The sequence below is a fragment of the Amblyraja radiata genome, chromosome 6 (assembly GCF_010909765.2).
Source record: "Amblyraja radiata isolate CabotCenter1 chromosome 6, sAmbRad1.1.pri, whole genome shotgun sequence".
In the NCBI taxonomy this organism is placed as follows: Eukaryota; Metazoa; Chordata; class Chondrichthyes; order Rajiformes; family Rajidae; genus Amblyraja; species Amblyraja radiata.
Genome location: NC_045961.1, coordinates 88,756,281 through 88,775,098, shown reverse-complemented (window position 1 = coordinate 88,775,098; position 18,818 = coordinate 88,756,281). Strand labels below are relative to the sequence as shown.

General features: G+C 43.2%; 1 protein-coding gene across 4 annotated transcripts in view; it reads right to left on the bottom strand.

Moving 5' to 3' along the window:
- Positions 1-18,184, bottom strand: part of anos1 (anosmin 1) — a 183,852-nt gene extending 165,668 nt beyond the window's left edge. For 3 of the 4 annotated variants that reach the window (XM_033023158.1, XM_033023159.1, XM_033023160.1), the window contains exon 1: positions 17,891-18,184. In XM_033023158.1, the coding sequence (XP_032879049.1) occupies positions 17,891-18,076 (186 nt within the window). In that variant the 5' untranslated portion in view covers positions 18,077-18,184. The remainder of the gene's footprint in view (positions 1-17,890) is intronic. The other variant, XM_033023161.1, reaches the window with a different exon arrangement.
- Between the last annotated feature and the right edge of the window lie 634 nt (positions 18,185-18,818).

Genomic DNA, 18,818 nt, shown 5'->3' with positions numbered 1-18,818 from the left:
CTCAATGATAATCCTCAACACTCATGTGCCCAAGGATGCGTTCTCAGCCCCCTGTTAACTCCTTATACAACCACGACTGTGCATCCATGTACAAACTCAATTTACTAATTTGCAGATAACACCACCGTAGTGGGCCAGATATCAAATGAGACGGAGTACAGGATGGAGATTGAGAATCTCGTAACCTGGTGCCAAGACAACAACCTTTCCCTCAATGTCAGCAAGGCAAAGGAGATTGTGAGCGACTTCAAGAAGGGAAGCGGTACACATACCCATTGTATACATTAACGGCGCCGAAGTAGAGATAGTTGAAAGCCTCAAGTACATAGGAGTAAATATCACCAGCAGCTTGTCCTTGGCCAGCCATATTATAGCAATGGCCAAGAAAGCACACCAATGCCTCTAAGGTTTATGAAGTTGGGCATATCCCTAGCAACTCTTACCAACTTCTGCAGATGCGCAGTAAAAAGCATTTTATCGGGATGCATCACAGAATCGGTTGGGAACAGCTCCAACCAAGATCACAAGAAATTGCAGTGAATTGTGGACGCAGCCCAGACCATCATGCAAACCAACTTCTTTTCCATTGCCTCCATCTACATTTCACGCTGCCTTGGCAAGGGCGCCAGCAGAATCAAGGACGAGTCTCACCCCGGACACTCCCTCTTCACTCCTTTCCCATCAGGTACGAAGTACAGAAGTGTGAAAATGCACACCTCCAGATACAGGAACTTCCCATCAGGCAACTGAACCATCCTAATACCAACTAGAGAGCGGTCTGGACCTACCATCCACCTCATTGGAGACCCTTTGACTATCTTTAATCAGACTTTTCCTTGCACAAAACATTTATCCTGTATCTGTACACTGAGGACGGCTTGATTGTAATCATGTATAGTCTTCCCACTGACTGAATAGCATACAATCAAAAAGCCTTTAACTGTACTGCAGTACACATGACAATAAACAAAGCCATCTAATCAGCTCCTGCTTGTGGTCACTATCTCCAAATTCTTCTTCCACTGCAACACGTGGCCAGGCAGGTTTCCCAATACAAGGTCCAGTATGGTCCTTCTTGAGTTAACCCTTTATCCCTTATCTTTGCACGCTGAACGGCTTGATGATATTCATGTAGAGTCTTTTCCTTGACAGGAAAGAATGTAAACAAAAGCTTTTCACTGTATCCCGGACCACATGACAATAATAAACCAAATAAATTAATTAGACAACGTTTCTTGCCAAAATCATGGGACAGATGAAGACAAGGATGGAAATGCTTTACTGTGCCCACAGATTTTCCCTGATATTTGGGAGAGAGTTCATATATGAATGTTGTGTTGAAAGTTTTGCTTTAATTTTGGTGGCATCTCATCATAATGGTCGCCTAATTACAGGAAGGATGTTAACAAAATAGAGAGAGTACAGAGGAGATTTACTAGAATGTTGCCTGGGTTTCAGCAACTAAGTTACAGAGAAAGGTTGAACAAGTTAGGTCTTCATTCTTTGGAGCGCAGAAGGTTAAGGGGGGACTTGATAGAGGTCTTTAAAATGACGAGAGGGATAGACAGAGTTGACGAGGATAAGCTTTTCCCATTGAGAGTAGGGAAGATTCAAACAAGAGGACATGACTTGAGAATTAAGGGACAGAAGTTTAGGGGTAACACGAGGGGGAACATCTTTACTCAGAGAGTGGTGGCTGTGTGGAATGAGCCTCCAGTGGAAGTGGTGGAGGCAGATTCGATTTTATCATTTAAAAATAAATTGGATAGGTATATGGACGGGAAAGGAATGGAGGGTTATGGTCTGAGTGCAGGTAGATGGGACTAGGTGAGAATAAGTGTTCGGCACAAACTAGAAGGGCCGAGATGGCCTGTTTCTGTGCTGTAATTGTTATATGGTTATATGGTTAATATTATTACAACAGCAAAAAAGTCTGAAGTATACTATGGCAACTGAAAACAGTCACATCATAGTTAACAAAGTTAACAAATTGTCTTTGTTTAAATAAGATGCAAGGTGAAGGTAAGGATTTATTAGATTGAAGTAAAATAATTATTGAAAGTAACATTGTCACAATTCTATATAAATTGCTGTTCATATCTGTCGTTCATTGCAATTCAATTTGTAAAAGCATTTACATTTGCATTAGATATCTAGTGACTAGTCAACAGGGAAGTGATAACAACACAGTTTGAGTACACTGCAGAGCATAAACCTCACCTCTGCACACTCGGTTTCTCATCAGGATCTCATTTACTGCTGAAAGGCACAATATATTTGTGCAGCTGACTACAAGCTAGCCAGTTGGTTTCCTGCTGCTTTCAGAAGGGAGGAATGAGGCGCTCTGGACACCCAGGTTTCCCACAGGAGTAGGAATGCATCACCTTCCCTCCTCTCCTGGAGATAAGAAACATAACACATACTGTACTTGATGTGACGAGGGATAATGACAACGAGCTGCTATTTCAGAGGGGGAAAAAAAGTGTTGCAGACTTAGCTAAAAACAGAAATCCAATCTGCTGTGCCATATGACAGGCTTACACATTCCACTTTACACATGTACAGATGCTCATCGAGCCAGATCACGAAATGTAAAGCAAGTGCACACAATAGGGAAAACACAAGGTTTACATTTCTACGCATCATCAATTGAAGTCAAAATTTAAGATTAAAACAATGAGGTAAAATAGGTCTTTCAATAAAAAAAGCTTTTCTCTGCACCTAGGTACACATGACAATAATGATAAACTAAACTATGAGCAGCAGAGGAGTGCACCAGCTCATAAACTACATCCAGCCATTCCATCAGGTGCCTTCCTCCCCATATGTGGTGAAGTTTGTGATTCACATACTGGTCTCATTAGTCGGCGCAGAATCCACAGACACAGAGTAGAAGCAAGTCTTCCTCAATCGCAATAAACTGCCGATGAAGTGGAAGGCAACACATTGGTGCAGCAGGTAGTGGTTCAGTGGTTTGAACCAGACATAGAAAATAGGTGCAGGAGTAGGCCATTCGGCCCATTGAGCCAGCACTGCCATTCAATATGATCCTTGCAATATCATCCAAAATCAGTACTACCTTCCTGCTTTTTCCACATATCCCTTGATTCCATTAGCCCTAAGAGCTATATCTAACTCTCACTTGAAAACATCCAATGAATTGGCCTCCACTGTCTTCTGTGGCAGAGAATTCCACAGATTCACAACTCTCTGGGTAAAAAAGATTCTCCTCATCTCAGTCCTAAATGGCCTACCCCTTATTCTTAAACGGTGAACCCTGGTTCTGGACTCCCCTAAAATCAGAAACATTTTTCCTGCATTGAGCCTGTCCAACCCCTTAAGAATTGTATATGTTTCTATACAACACTGTCTGTGTGGAGTTTGTATGTTCTGTAGCCAGGTCTGTTTCCCTTGGATGCTCCTGTTTTCTTCTAGAAATATGCTGGTGGGTTGCTTGACTGTAATGAATTGCTTCTATGTAGGAGGGCCAAGAGAATCAAGAATTAACAGGTAATTAAACAGGGAATGGGCAAGTAAGAGAGAACAGGGTGTAGGGAGATACAGTATTGAGGAAGAACTAATACGTGTGTTCTGAGAGCCAGCATAATGGGCAGAATAGCCTCTTTCAGGGAAAATATGAGAAAAATGGAAAGGAAGGAAGAATCAATGTATTTTGAAATAATTTCAAATAGACATGGAAGAATATGAACGTATATGTAGAGAATTAGGAAGGCATCAGCAAGGATGTGGTGAGCCGTTTCTGTGCTGTAAAACTCTGTGATTATGTGGAAACATGTAGAAACAAGGAACTGCCGACGCTGGTTTACAAAGCACTGGAGTGACTCAGCTGGTCAGATCACAGCTCTGGAGATACTCCAGCACTTTGTGACTTTCTATGATTTTGTGACTCTATATCAGATACCCATTCTCCCAGATGCTACCAAAGCTAAAAAGAGCAACAACAAGGAGCAGAGTGAATCAAGATCTGAAATATATGTGGCGCAAAAATGTTGACTTAAAACACCTATAGATTATCTGAAGGGTTGAAAACTCTCAACATTAATTTCTTGAGAAAGAATAGTCACTGGAAAATGATGTGAAGGGACATGATTTCAACACAATGAGATTGCCAAGATGTGGAAGAATGTGCAGGACTGCATGTAAAAAATGGCAAGGGCTAATAGAATCTAAGAAGCAATTTAGAACAGCTAACCAACAATCTTCTGATTACCTTGTTAATCCATTAAGTTTTGTGAGCTGTCAGTTCCATTTTCCTCTTGTTCGCAATTCATTTTACAATATTAATTAATTGACATTAATACCCTTGGCACTCCAATGTTAGAGAAAGAGCTATATAAATGACCATAATTTAATTAGTAGTAATCTCATTTAAGTAGCCATTTATCAATCACCAGACATGTCTTTCTTTTTATGTCCCTATGTACTTTCATGTTTATATGGCGTTCATTCACAAATTAGGTCCCATACTATTATACGAATTAATTTCTCTGATATGATTCAGCCGTGCTGTTTTTACTGTGGTAAGGCATTTGCTATAATAAAATGTGAAGAGCCTTGAAGTATTTACAATAAGCCACCAGATCCACTATTTAAAGTACAGCAGTGTGAGTACAACAGCTTGCACGGCACCTTCCAGCCCCAAGCATTGCTGACAGTTTTCTGGTTCAACTTCTGTACCACTTTTAAACAAAAAGGGCTTCATAGCAGAGTTCTGAATTATTCATAAATCAGGGATGCGCTGAAGATTTCATGAAGGAACAGTGAATCATTATTCCAGGCCTCTTAAAGAGCCCCTGTAATTAGGGAGTGTTGCACCACAAACATTTTCGCACAAAAATAGAAAGAGGGATTGCCACAAATACCACTCTACTGTTGATGACTTCCTACTGAAAGGACCCACACAAATCTAAGGACCGCAATCTCTAATTGCTGTTTGCTTCCAACTTTGTTTAGCCCGATAAATTACCAGCCCCATGCCCAAAGTTGTATTGTCAGTTGCAGGATCTGGAACAGGGCAAGATCTCTCCAAGCATTCAAATCACGTGACTAGAAACTAAAACAGTGGCAGAAAATTCAAAATATGCTCTGTTTCTGGCAGAAAGAGAGAGGTCACATTTTAAAATATAGAAATATGAAGGGAGAATATGAACAAAGCGAAAGGCAAGGGTGTGTGTGTGTGTGTGTGTGTGTGTGTGTGTGTGTGTGTGTGTGTGTGTGTGTGTGTGTGTGTGTGTGTGTGTGTGTGTGTGTGTGTGTGTGTGTGTGTGTGTGTGTGTGTGTGTGTGTGTGTGTGTGTGTGTGTGTGTGTGTGTGTGTGTGTCCGTGTCCAAATAAGGAAAGTGTTCTTTCCTGTTGCAACAGATATAATTATAAAGGGAGAAAGCTCTGTGTGTAACTAAATAAGTCTCTTGCCCATTTGGTGTGCATTAAAAATCAATTCTTATTTTCCAATAAAATAATTAATTTACACGCCTATTTCTTGCAGTCATAATCAGCATTCCACACAATGACCAACATTTCAAATGGAGCACAGGATGTTGGAGGTCAGCAAAAGAAAACAATATGAGTTGAGGGGTACGTTCTATTTATTACAAATCACACATTAGGGAATTAGGAGATGTTTCAATTCAAGTTTTATTTATCCCATCTTGTAAATTAACAGCTATTCCTTGAAGGATCTGTGCTTGGGGACTTAAAAAATCATTTCTCAAAATGAGAGTGAATAGGTTCAATGACCATTAGGGGCGATTGGTAACCTTAAGGTATCTAATTTAAAATGTCTCTTACAACCTAAGGACTTTTACAACCTACCGCAACAAGAGGGCAATAGGTCATCACACATGTGATATTGGCTTTTGTTTGATGAATGATAAAGACCCTATAATTCACTCAAAGATAAATTCTATTGTTCAAATAATTTGTCAAAAATAAATCAATACCATTCTCTAGAAGAAAGTATCATTCATTCATTCATTCAGAGCCAGTGTTCAAATTATTACAAAATCATTGCTTTCTTGAAAATTAATTTAAAAATATGACTATTATTTTTATTATATATTCCATTTACACGAACAATGGAATTCATGACAAAGCATTTCACTGTATATCAAAACAAGCTGTTCATTTTATATCTTTGACAGGGATTCTGACCCATACATACGATATGCCTTTATTACCAACACTAAACAATGTTCCAATTCAAATAATAATGTGTTGGTTCAATACAACGTGTTCAATTGTCATAGAGTCATACAGCAGGAAAATAGGTCCTTTGGCCCAATCTGTCCATGCCAATTAACATGCTTCACATTTTACCCATATCCCACTTCCTCTGGCATCTCATTCCGTGTGTGTGTGTGTGTGTGTGTGTGTGTCAGGGACGTGCAGTCAGAGGAGGCAGGGGAGGCAGAGCCTCATCTGTCACACTCCCAATGAAAATAGCTGTTAAGAAACGTAAAGAAAAATAATAATAAAATAAAATAAATATAAAGATTTTTCACTGATCTGTGTTATAAATGTCATTTCTATATGAATCCAATAATTTTTTATAGTCAAAATCACCAAATATGCGCAGCTCCGCTGTAAATACAGGGAGAAATGAGAGGTGAGGCAGCGGCAAGCTGAGCCTCCCCTCTGATTGCGCAACCCCTCAGAAACTGTATGGAGTGCGGGCAATAAGCGTGTGCCTGTTACTATCTCTATGTATGTCACCAATGTAACGTGTCCTTCATGTCCTCACCTTCCATAGTCGAGGTAACTTATTTCACATATAAATATATTAAATTTAGGCTCGCTGGTCTCATCATAATAATGCAATGAAAAAGCAGCAGGGGAGGCAGCGATCCCATCTGCATCACTGAGGGGCGTGTCTTGAGCCCAGTGGAGGAAGAGCGAGAGTCAATTACGTAGGCTCAGCCCACGTAATTGACGCTACCTCACTCTCCCTCCACGTTAGCTAGCTTCAGCAGCGGCGGCGCAGTACTGGATTCCACCGCTGGCGGCGCTGACTTTCCAGCTGCGGGCGGTGTGGACTGGTGGGTTGATGCGTTGATTTGTAGCAGCCAATTCGGAGGCTCTGGGCCGCTGAGAGCTCCCAATTGGGCCCCATGCTGGAGTAATCTACTCTCGGCTCGGGACCCCGGCATCCACTCCCACCGCCGGCCCTCTCCCTCCCTTCTCTCCTTCCCTTCCCTCCCTCCCTTCCCTTCATCCCTCCCTCCCTTCTCTCCTTCCCCCCCTCCTTCCTCGCTCTCTTTTCCCTTCTCTCCTTCCCTCCCTTCTTTCTCTCCTTCCCTCCCTCCTTTCTCTACTTCCCTCCCTCCCTTCCCTCCTCTCCTTTCCTCCCAGACACATCGCGCATAGACAACTAACACACACACAACTAACACACACACACAACTAAGTTAGGATGGGGTAGAAGCCAGTGCCTCCCCAGCCATTGACCTCACCGCACGTCACTGGTGTGTGTATAATAGATATATATATACCCTGTGTAGGATGGAATTGCAGATGCTGGTTTACATCGAAGATAGACACAAAATGCTGGTGTAACTTAGTGGGACAGGCAACATCTCTGGAAAGAAGGAATGGGTGGCATTTCAGGTCGAGAACCTTCTTCAAACTATCCTCCTGTGAAAATGTTGCTCCTCACATTCCTATTGATCCTTACTCCCCTCACCTTAAACCCGTGGCCACTATTCCTGATTCTGTTTTTTTGTTGTTGTTTTTTTTGTTGTTTATTTTATTAGAAGTTAGTACAATACAAAACAATACAGTGGGACTTAATTTTAGGTGCCAACTATGTCATAACGTAATTATACATTCTATGTACAACCTCTAGTTTTATGTTTTTGAAAAGAAAATAAGAAAGACAAGAAGAAGGGAAAAAAAAAAATTGGAGAAGAGAAAAAGAGGAAAAATAGATAGTAGAAAATAGAAAAACGTGAAGTGTGTGTATAAGAAAAGAAAAAGTGGAAAGTAGAAATAGGAGCAAAAGACCCTTAAAAGAGAAATTTTCAAATCTTTATTCGGAGATGTAAATCTATCCACGACCTGAAATGAGTAATCTTTATGGTACGGCTGCATCACATGATTCCAAAAAGTCGATAAAAGGGGACCAACTCCTTAAGAATTGGTCATATTTATCTATTAGTCGGGGTCTCATTTCTTCAAGGCGTGCTATGTCCGTCATATTCCTAATCCACATTTTAACAGTTGGAATAAGAGGTTGAGTAGTCTGGGCCTCTATTCCTTGGAGTGCACGAGGTTGAGGTGTATAAAATCATGAGAGGAATCGGTCGGATAGATGCACGTCACAGTAGGTGAACAGTGGATCAGAGGACATAGGTTTAAGGTGAAGGGGAAAAGATTTAATAGGAATCTGAGGGGTAACTCTTTATACAAAGGGTGGTGGGTGTATGGAACAATCTACCAGAAGAGGTAGTTGAGGCTGGGACTATCCCAACATTTAAGAAACGGTTGGACAGGTACATGGATAGAACAGGTTAGGAGAGATATAGACCAAAAGCAGGCAGGTGGTACTAGTGTACAGTAGCTGGGACATGTTACCTGGTGTGGCAAGTTGGGCCGAAGGGCCTGTTTTCACACTGTCATCACTCTATGACTCCTCAACCCTGGGAAAAATGCTGCGTGCATTCATCCTATTTATGGCCCTTGTGATTTTACACACCTCTATAAGGTCACCCTGATGTAGCTGTTCACATTTTGGAGGAATATAATAAATGATTTTTTTTGCACCAAAATACCATATACTTCTTGCTGAATTTCATCTGCCATGTGTTTGCCATTGCATCCACCTGCCTGTGTCTATTACTACCACTCTCACTACTTAATAGTTCAGTATTTTGTCAACTGTGCTCATACCCATTTAGATGCACAGAAAACACAGCATTGCCAGAAGTGCGTTTTTTAGATGAGATGACAAATCAAAGCCATGTTGCCCCCTAATTCCCCTTCCCTTTTTTTGGATTGAAGCAAAGGATTCTATAACTCAACTTGTAAAATAGCAGAAGAGTTATCCTAGGGTGTAGTACACAGTGCCATTTAAATGCATCTCTTGCTTTTTTTCCCTGTAATAACTTTGTTAAATCATCCCACATTTGACCTTCTGGGCACAGTGGAAGCTCATTGAATGAAAGGTCAACGATAAAAATGCAAAATTGGCTAAGGAAAATGAAAATTCCGTACCATTTCTAAATGTACATCAAAAGCAACATTTCCTAGTACTAAAACCTGGGTAATTCTACTGCGTACCTTTTGTCCAAAAACAATATGTTTTCAATCCCTAAGTCAATTTTGCATTTTTATTGCTGACCTTTTATTCAAGAGAATAAGTGTAGTGTGCATTTGAGAAAAAAGCCATATGGTTTTTGGATTGGTACTGAATTATTATTGTCACGCGTACTGATATTGAGTGAAACACTGTTTTTTGCTATCGAGTCAAATCATACTATGCATGAGTACACTCGAACCATACATAAGCACAAGAGGCAGTACAGAGAGAAAACTGCCAGAGTGCAGAATGTGGTGTTACAGTGTTAGAGCAACAGAGAAAGTGCAGATTTTTTAAAAGTTCAAGGGCCATAATGAGGTTGGTTGGAAGATCATGACTACACCTTTAGGTTAGGCGAAGACCATTCAGTAGTTTGATAACAGCGGGGAAGAAGCTGTTCCTAATCTGGTGGTGCATGCTTTCAAGTTTTTCTATCATAATATTTTGTATCAAGATTTTGAATGTAAAAGACTGGAATTTATTATTTGCACATAACTAACTGTGACTAGTATCTACTTTATCTTGAACATGTGAAATATTTGTTTTCCATTTGAACAGTATTATAACAGTGATGTTCCCAGCTAACCAGTGTTTTGTCTACATAAACCATTGTAGTCACTTTTCCATCCCTTCTGCTAACAAGCAATGCACTGTGTGTTTGCTTGATGCTGTTACTCATTAAATTTATAAGTAAATAACTAGCCTAACACGAATCACAGTTCTAGTGCTTAGTCTGGTTTTTTTTTAGATAAGCTGTTGAATGTTACAATCGCAATCTAGCTCCCTCTTCAGGAAAATAAAACACAGAAGGCAAATGCACTCAGACCACTGTTGGACTGAGCAGATATAATACAATACCACCTGAAGAGACATAATCAACACAAGAGATTTTATATGATGGATTCTATGCTAAAAAAACTCCCTGTGTGTTGATTTCTGTATGTTCATCTCTCCCTCTATACTTATAACTCATAATTCATATGTCTGGAAATGAATAAATTAACTATACATAGAAATGGATTCTGTGCAGAATTATGCCACTCATCAAATTCAGCCCTGCCATTCTGTAAGATCATAGCTGATCTGATTATGTTCAACTCTCTATTCAAGTCCAGGATAGCCTTTCACCCACTTGCTTGTCAAGTATCAATATACCTCTGCTTTAAGAATAATTCTTAATAAATAAACTCTGTTCAGACCGTCCTTTGGGGAATGGAGTTTAAAAACTGACACCACCCTGATAGGGGGAAAAAAAATCTCATCTCTATATTAAATGGGTGGCTCCCTCATTCGGAAAGGTCTTGAACCAAAACTTCATCTGTCCATTTCCCTCACCAGATGCTGCCTGATCCATTGAGTTTTCCAGTACTTTGTTTGTTGCTGGAGTTCAGCATCTGTAATCTCTTTTGTCTCCATTTTGTTGGTCCGCTGTGAAATGTCCTCAAAATATGCCTATCTTGAAGAATAGACAATAGACAATGGGTGCAGGAGTAGGCCATTTGGCCCTCCGAGTCAACACTGCCATTCAATGTGATCATGGCTGATCATCCACAATCAGTACCCAGTTCCTGCCTTCTCCCCATATCCCTTGACTCCGCTATCTTTAAGAGCTCTATCTAACTCTCTCTTGAAAGCATCCAGAAAACCGGTCTCCACTGAGGCAGGGAATTCCACAGAAAACATTTTTCCTCATCTGCATTCTAAATGGCTCACCCCTTATTCTTAAACATGGCCCCTGGTTCTGGACTCCCCCAACATCGGGAACATGTTTCTTGCAACTAGCGTGTCCAAACCCTTAATGATCTTATATGTTATCAATAAGATCTCCTCTCACCCTTCTAAATTCCAGAGTATACAAGCCCTGCCGCTCCATTGTATCAACATATGACAGTCCCTCCATCCTTGTGAACCTACACTGCACTCCCTCAATAGCAAGAATGTCCTTCCTCAAATTTGGAGACCAAAACTGCACGCAACACTCCACGTGTGGTCTCACTAGGGCCCTGTACAACTGCAGAAGGACCTCTTTGCTCCTATACTCAACACCTCTTGTTATGAAGGCCAACATCCCATTCACTTTTTTCACTGCCTGCTGTACCTGCATGCTAACTTTCAGTGACTGATGAACAAGGTCCCCCAGATTCCGTGATACTGTCCCTTTTCTCAACTTGACACAATTTAGATAATGATTTGCCTACCTGTTTTTTGCCACCAAAGTAGATAACCTCACATTTATCCACATTAAACTTCATCTGCCATGCATCTGCCCACTCACCCAACCTGTCCAAGCCACCCTGCATCCTCATAGCATCCTCCTCACAGTTCATAGTGCCACCTAGCTTTGTGTCATCTGAAAATTTGCTAATGTTACTTTTAATCACTTCATCTAAATCATTAATATATATTGTAAATAGCTGCAGTCCCAGCACCGAGCCTTGCGGTGCCCCACTGGTCACTGCCTGCCATTATGAAAGGGACCCGTTAATCCCTAGTCTTTGTTTCCTCTCTGCCAACCAATTTTCTATCCATGTCAGCATCCTACTCCCAAAAGGACAGTGAGCAGGTGCTATAGACCTGCATGGGAAGGTAGACGCTCCCGCCCCCATGAGTCTTGGGCAGATGGGGCTCGTCAGCCTGAGAAGAGGGAATCTAGGAATGGGAAAACTCTGATTTAAAACCTTATGGCCATATCCAGTCATGGAAAAGGCTCCTGGAGTAAACTTCAAGAAAAACCGGAGTCGTAGCCCCGAAGGCAGTTTGCCGTTGTCTACAACCTCGCTCTGACAGCTCCTGCGACGGCACTGGTGCCAAACTGTAACAACCCTGCTGTTCCTTTGGTTCGATCAGCGACATGGATAGGGGGGACGTGCTGCATGGGCAACAGCCTGTCCTCCATATGACATTGCCAGGGCTTGCATCCGACCACACATCACCTGCAAACTAAGATGCATCATCACCCATGGTCAGTCATGACCGAGGGGGGGGGGGGCTACCCCCAAGATCAAGTGCTCTAATTTTGCCCACTAATCTCCTATGTGGGACCTTATCAAATGCTTTCTGAAAGTCCAGGTACACTACATCCACTTCTCCTGCTCTTTCTGATGAGGCCCATTCTCACTGCTCCCCATTTATGATTCCTGCTGTTTTTCTTTTCTTCAATCAAGTTCTCAATCGATATCCAGGCTCACCACCCACAGCTTGTTGCTCTTCCCCAATGCTTGCCCTCGTAACCATCTTGTCCTAAGTATCTTCTAGTTTCATTTCCAGGCTTCCCAATTCCCAAAGCACAGCCAGGATCTAAAGTACCAACACTCCATCCATTGCTTCACGGTTCACCCAACAGTTTTCCCTCTGTGCCCTATGCTCTGTACTCTTTGCCATGTGTCGATACCTTCTGCCCTTTCTCAGTCGCTCCTGCTGCTCCGGGCTTTGCTCTCCTAAATGTGACAAGGACCTCTCCTGTCCAAAATCTCAATTCCATCTTGACCCCCCTTGTCCTGTTCCTTCCCACCCTCATCTGGGTCACCTCAAATACACCTCACCTTACATCACCTGATTAGTCTCCAATTATTAGGCCCCCACTGCATCATAATGATATGCCACCAGACCTAGACCACCGTTCTCTGCCTCAGAGGGCAGTGGAGGCAGGTTCTCTGGATGCTTTCAAGAGAGCTAGATAGGGCTCTTAAAAATAGCGGAGTCAGGGGATATGGGGAGAAGTCAGGAACGGGGTACTGATTGGGGATGATCAGCCATGATCACATTGAATGGCGGTGCTGGCTCGAAGGGCCGAATGGCCTACTCCTGCACCTATTGTCTATTGCCACCAGACCTAATGTCTATGTTAAAAAAAATAATTACCATGGATGTCCAGTGCCGTTGTACCTCCATTCCCCATCAGAAAGGCATCAGAGCTCACCCTTCTTAAACATTTTTCGATTTCCTCCCCACCCCTTCCCTTCATCTATCTTCCCCAGTTATCTCTACTCCATCGGGCCTGAGCTCCACCTGATATTCGTTCAAGCCGACACAGTATATCAGTGTGGGAGAATGCTTCTTTCGACTGGTAAACTTACGCAAGAAACCTGTGGTATTGACCCGTATTGTTTATTCAGGTGAAGGGTTTCGTCCACAGTTTAAATGACATAACTCGCGAACATCTCGCACAGTTTCGCGTCCGTTCAAAACTACACGTCTGTCGCTCTTTAGAAATGAAGAAGATGAGGTATGGGGTGGGAATTGCGAATTGGTGGGCGGGAGAGTTGAGGAACGCGATGGTATGATCTTTGATGGTAGGTGCAGAGAAGAGGCGGGGATACAAGGTCGGAGGGAATCAGTTTACCAGTGAACCAGTACCAGTGAACCTTGAGCGGCTGAGCCCAACGGCTGCATTCAATCAGCTGAAGGCGTTCGCCAGTTGTTGAGCTAACACTTGGTGGTCTGGCTGCCGGATAAACTTGTGCTCGCGGTGAGCAGGTTAATGTCCGCGCTGGACCTTAAACAGCCACAGTTCAATCTAAGATCATACTTCTAAAGGTTCTTGAGCTGAAATGTCCGACCCCCCCCCCCCCTTCCGAAGGTTGTTTGAAACCAGGACCACTGTGCGAGTTGCCCCGGCCACGTTTAACTTGGTTGGAGGGCGCCTGGCAATATTAATGCAGATGAAAATATAAAGTGCCGGAGGACGTCAGCGAGTCACTGAAGGATCCCGACACGAATCGAGAACCAGAGGACATAGGTTTAAGGTGCAGGGTGAAAGATTTAATAGGAATCTGGGGGGTAACTTTTTCCACACAAAAGGTGGTGGGTGTAGGGAACGAGCTGGAGTATGGAGGTAGTTGAGGCAGATTCTATCTCAACGTTTAAGAAACATTTAGACGCGTATATGGATAGGATAGGTTTAGAGGAATATGGGCCAAACGGGCAGGTGGGACTAGTGTAGATGGGACATGTTGGTCGGTGTGGGCAAGTTGAGCCGAATGGCCTGTTTCCACGCTGAATGACCTTATGAAACATTACCGGTCCATTCTCCCCCCAGATGCTGCCTGGCCCGCTGAGTCCCCCAGCACTTAGTGTGTGGCTGAAGTTTCCAGTATCTGCAGTCTCGTGCGTTGTCGTTTGTGGAGATCTGTCGTGAACTAATCTTTGTTAGACAGGAACTGTTAGCACGCGATCAATATTTTACCCACAGTATTTAGTAACATAGAAAATGGGTGCAGGAGTAGGCATTTCGGCCCTTCGAGCCAGCACCGCCATTCAATATGATCGTGGCTGATGATCCAAAATCAGTACCCCGTTCCTGCTTTCTCCCTATATCTCTTGATACCGTTAAGTAAGTAAGTAAGTTTATTGGCCAAGTATTCACATACAAGGAATTTGCCTTGGTGCTCCGCCCACAAGTAACAACATGACATAGTGACAGTTACGAACGAGTCAGAAAACATTAAACATTAATAATAATAATAAAACATTAATGATAAAAACACCATTGATCAAGCATGTACAGTAACTCTCTATTTGTTCAAAATAATCACGTATCTCAGCAAGTCTCTTTGATCTATCTACTGCAAAGCTTGGGGTGGTCTATATGTGAAAAGGCGGCATGGAACGCACCCAAATGACATCTCCTGTTGTCTTTCCTTCCTCTAGCTGGGCCCTATCACTGAAAGCTGCCCAGTCATTTGGTGTTCACTCCCACCCATGCTGGAGTGACTGCCCTCCGACCTGCTGTGCATATTTCCTCACTCTCCACTCTCCTCGGTCTGCCTGGTTTTAGGTTAGTACTTGATCAAGGGAGAACGAGTAAAGTGACAAATAATTATCTTCCTCCTATTTTGTATGTACACCGAATGTAGGAGCCTATTTCTAGCCTCACTGGGTGCCGACGACATGAACTGCTGACATTTGACGCCAGCAAAAAAAATTCTGACGAAGGGGCTTCGACCTGAAACATTGACTCGGTTTCTATTTGCAACGATGCAACCTGACCTGCAGACTGCTTCCAGTATTTTCTGCTTTCATTACAAAGGTTTAACAAATTACGATACTTTCAAAGGAGAGGAACAATGCAGGTGTGGTCAGGCAGACCCAAACGCTGAAGATAGTCACAACATGCTGGAGCAACTCAGCAGGTCAGGCAGCATCTCTGGAGATAATAAATAGTTGACGTTTCGTGTCGAGACGCTCCTTCAAACGAAACGCATTCAAGGATATGGGGATATGTCCACAAGTCAGTCATAGCAGCAGACTTAGCCCATTCGGCCCATCGAGTTTACTCCGCCATTCACAACAATACTTACAAAATTCTTAAGGGGTTGGACAGGCTAGATGCAGGAAGATTATTCCCGATGTTGGGGAAGTCCAGAACTAGGGGTCGCCGTTTAAGGATAAGAGGGAAGTCTTTTAGGACCGAGATGAGAAAATCATTTTTTACACAAAGAGTGGCGAATCTGTGGAATTCTCTCCCACAGAAGGTAGTTGAGGCCAGTTCATTGGCTATATTTAAGAGGGAGTTAGATGTGGCCCTTGTGGCTAAAGGGATCAGAGGGTATGGAGAGAAGGCAGGTATGGGATACTGAGTTGGATGATCAGCCATGATCATATTGACTGGCGGTGCATGGTCGAAGGGCCGAATGGCCTACTCATGCACCTATTTTCTATGTTTCTGTTTCATTCATGGCTGATCGACCTTTCCCTCTCAACTTCATTCTCCTGCCTTCTTCCCATAATCTTTCTCTCTCTTTCTTCCTCACCCCGCCCCCCTCCCTCTCTCTCTCTCTCCATCGAGTAATACAGTGGAGTTATTTGTTTCAAATGCAAGGGAATAAGTTAATTACCACGCAGCTTGCCAGAAAACTAGCAAGACGTTGCCCGCGACGAGAAGTCTCTTCGGCTCATCCTTCTCCGTGTAACTGTACACGGAGAAGCATGTGCCGTTGCAATTTTCCGCATTCCGCGGAAAATCATTTTGGGAGCTGTAATGCAAAGCATGCTTGCTTTATCGCAACCGAGTGAATAATGTTGATGTCCCACGGGGCACACACTGCTGTAGATTTTCGGCGCCCGTTTCATTAGTCCTAGATTTCTGTGCATAGATTTCACATGACGTGGGTGCGCTGGGACAGGGGAGGATTTACGAGTTTTCATTGAACATGTGTTGTTAAAATAGATGTTACTGTTTGCTAATTTCTTGCCAGGGTCCAAGTTTGGCTCCGTTTTCGATACGCTTTTTTTTGGCTGCCTTTTACAACTAAACTTCTGCGTTAAAAGTTTAAGAATCACAAACCGGGATGTAAAAAATAAAATTGTTCCTACATTTTTGTATTGTAACGTCAGCGATATCATTATCTGAAATGGTCGTTTTAGGCCAGTATTATTACCTGAAATGTTTCTCCCCTTTATATGTGCAGGTGCTGCCTGACACGCTCAGTGATTCTCTGCAGTTCTTGTGTTTTGTTTCTATTTCTATTGGCGGCATGTGCGAGATACAGGTAGCTGAATGTACTCGGGGTAACCGATGGCTTCAGGTAATTTAAAAATCGCACCATGCCCCAGCCCCCACCCTACGCTTCGAGTTACCACCTTGTTCTAAACCAACCGCCGCTCCGACGAGGGCGACTGTTGCGACTTCTGTCGCTGAAACAGGTAACTTTAACTAGCGCCTACTACCCCTCCTGCAGCCCAGTGCCCAACCAGACTAAAATAAAGCAGAACGCGCCTCTACGCAGATACTAGGCACGGTTGGACAACATGCGAGAGCTGGGATCATTCCGAATTGAATTCAACCTGGGTTGCGAAATACAATCGCGACAGAATAATATGATACAGAAATGTCAATTCCACGAAATATATGGTTTTAATAACTTCAAATTACTTTCTATTGAAGAAAATGTAGCATGAGATTTGATTGAGTTCCTGGCAGTATTTCCGGAATATATCCACTATGAATCCCTGATTTTTTGCTCGAAAATGTACCAATAAAATCAAGTGAGCATTCCTGTCGGTTCACCTAATCTGACAGACCCATTCAACGAAGAGACACACGAAATGCTGGAGTAACGCAGCGCGACAGGCAGCATCTCTGGAAAAAAGGAATAGGTGACTTTTCGGATCGAGACCCCTTCAACCCCCTTTTCATAAATTCTACTTAGACTAGATATTTACCCAAAAATGTAGAAACAGACATCAACTTTGGTATCTCCCCAATGACGAACAAACTGCAATCCGACTTCCAATCACTAAAAGTAATGATAGCGTTTTATAAATGAAACAAGGTTCCCATTGATTCGGTTCAGTTCTAATTCTGGGCAACCGAGCAGGTGAAATGAGACGGCATCAACCAAACTCATTTCAAGCAACAGACTAGTGATTGTGTTCAGCAGGATATGTCCGATCGCTGCTGAACCTGTCTTCAGCACCTGATAAAACCTCTCTCTCTCTCAGGGCTACTTGTTTACAACGAAAGCTCATCAGAACTTCGCTCTGTGTCGAAGCTCCCAAGAGCCACAACAATGACTGTGTGTGTTTATGTGTGTGTGTGACTACCTGTGGGGTTAGGAAGGGGGATGTCCGGTCTACCTGAAAGTTCTTGAACAAAGCTGAGAGACGAGTGATGTGCAGGCTCAGACAACGCGATGTACATCTAGCTTTGGAAACACTGTCCGTGGCGAACGATTCCTCTTGCTTGCGACCAGCCCAGCTCCATCCGGCTGTAATCCACAGGGCCAGTGCCACACGGGCAGCCAGTGCATTGCACCGAGCCATCTAGTGCCAGGGGAACACACGCGGGGTGAATGTTTTAGCAGCTGGTTGGCGCGTCCCGTCCTGAACGCGAGCAGTTCTCAATCTCCAGCCTCACAGCCCTTACTCTGACTGGAGTCAAAACTCTTGTTGCCGCCTCCCGGAGGCGGCACCGAGTCGATTGGTTCAATGCTGCATGAATGACAGTCAGGGGGCCGGAACTCCCAGCGACTCCACACACGCACACACAGAACCCACGAGCATCATTAACTCTCTCAATCCAAAGGAATGCATTGCCGAAAACTGAAGAATTCATTAGTTTTAATGGAGACACGAGAGACTATAGATGCTGGAGTCTGGAGCAACAAACCTGCTGGAGGAACTGAGGGGACTGAGCATGGGTTAACATATGATGAGCGTTTGACGTTTGACGGCCTGTGCGCGCTGGAGTTTAGAAGGATGAGGGGGTACCGCATTGAAACTTACCAAATAGTGAAAGGCTTGGATAGAGTGGACATGGAGAGGATGCCACTTGTGGGAAAGTCTAGGACTAGAAGTCATGGCTGAGGCCATGATTTAAAGGACGTTCTTTTAGGAAGAAGATGAGAAGGGATTTCTTTAGTCGGAAGGTGGTGAATCTGTCACACAAGGCTGTGGAGGCCGTCAATAGATATTTTTAAGGCAGAGAAAGATAGATTATTGATTAGCATGGGTGTCAGGGGTTATGGGGAGAAGCCAGGAGAATGAGGTTAAGAGGAAGAGATAG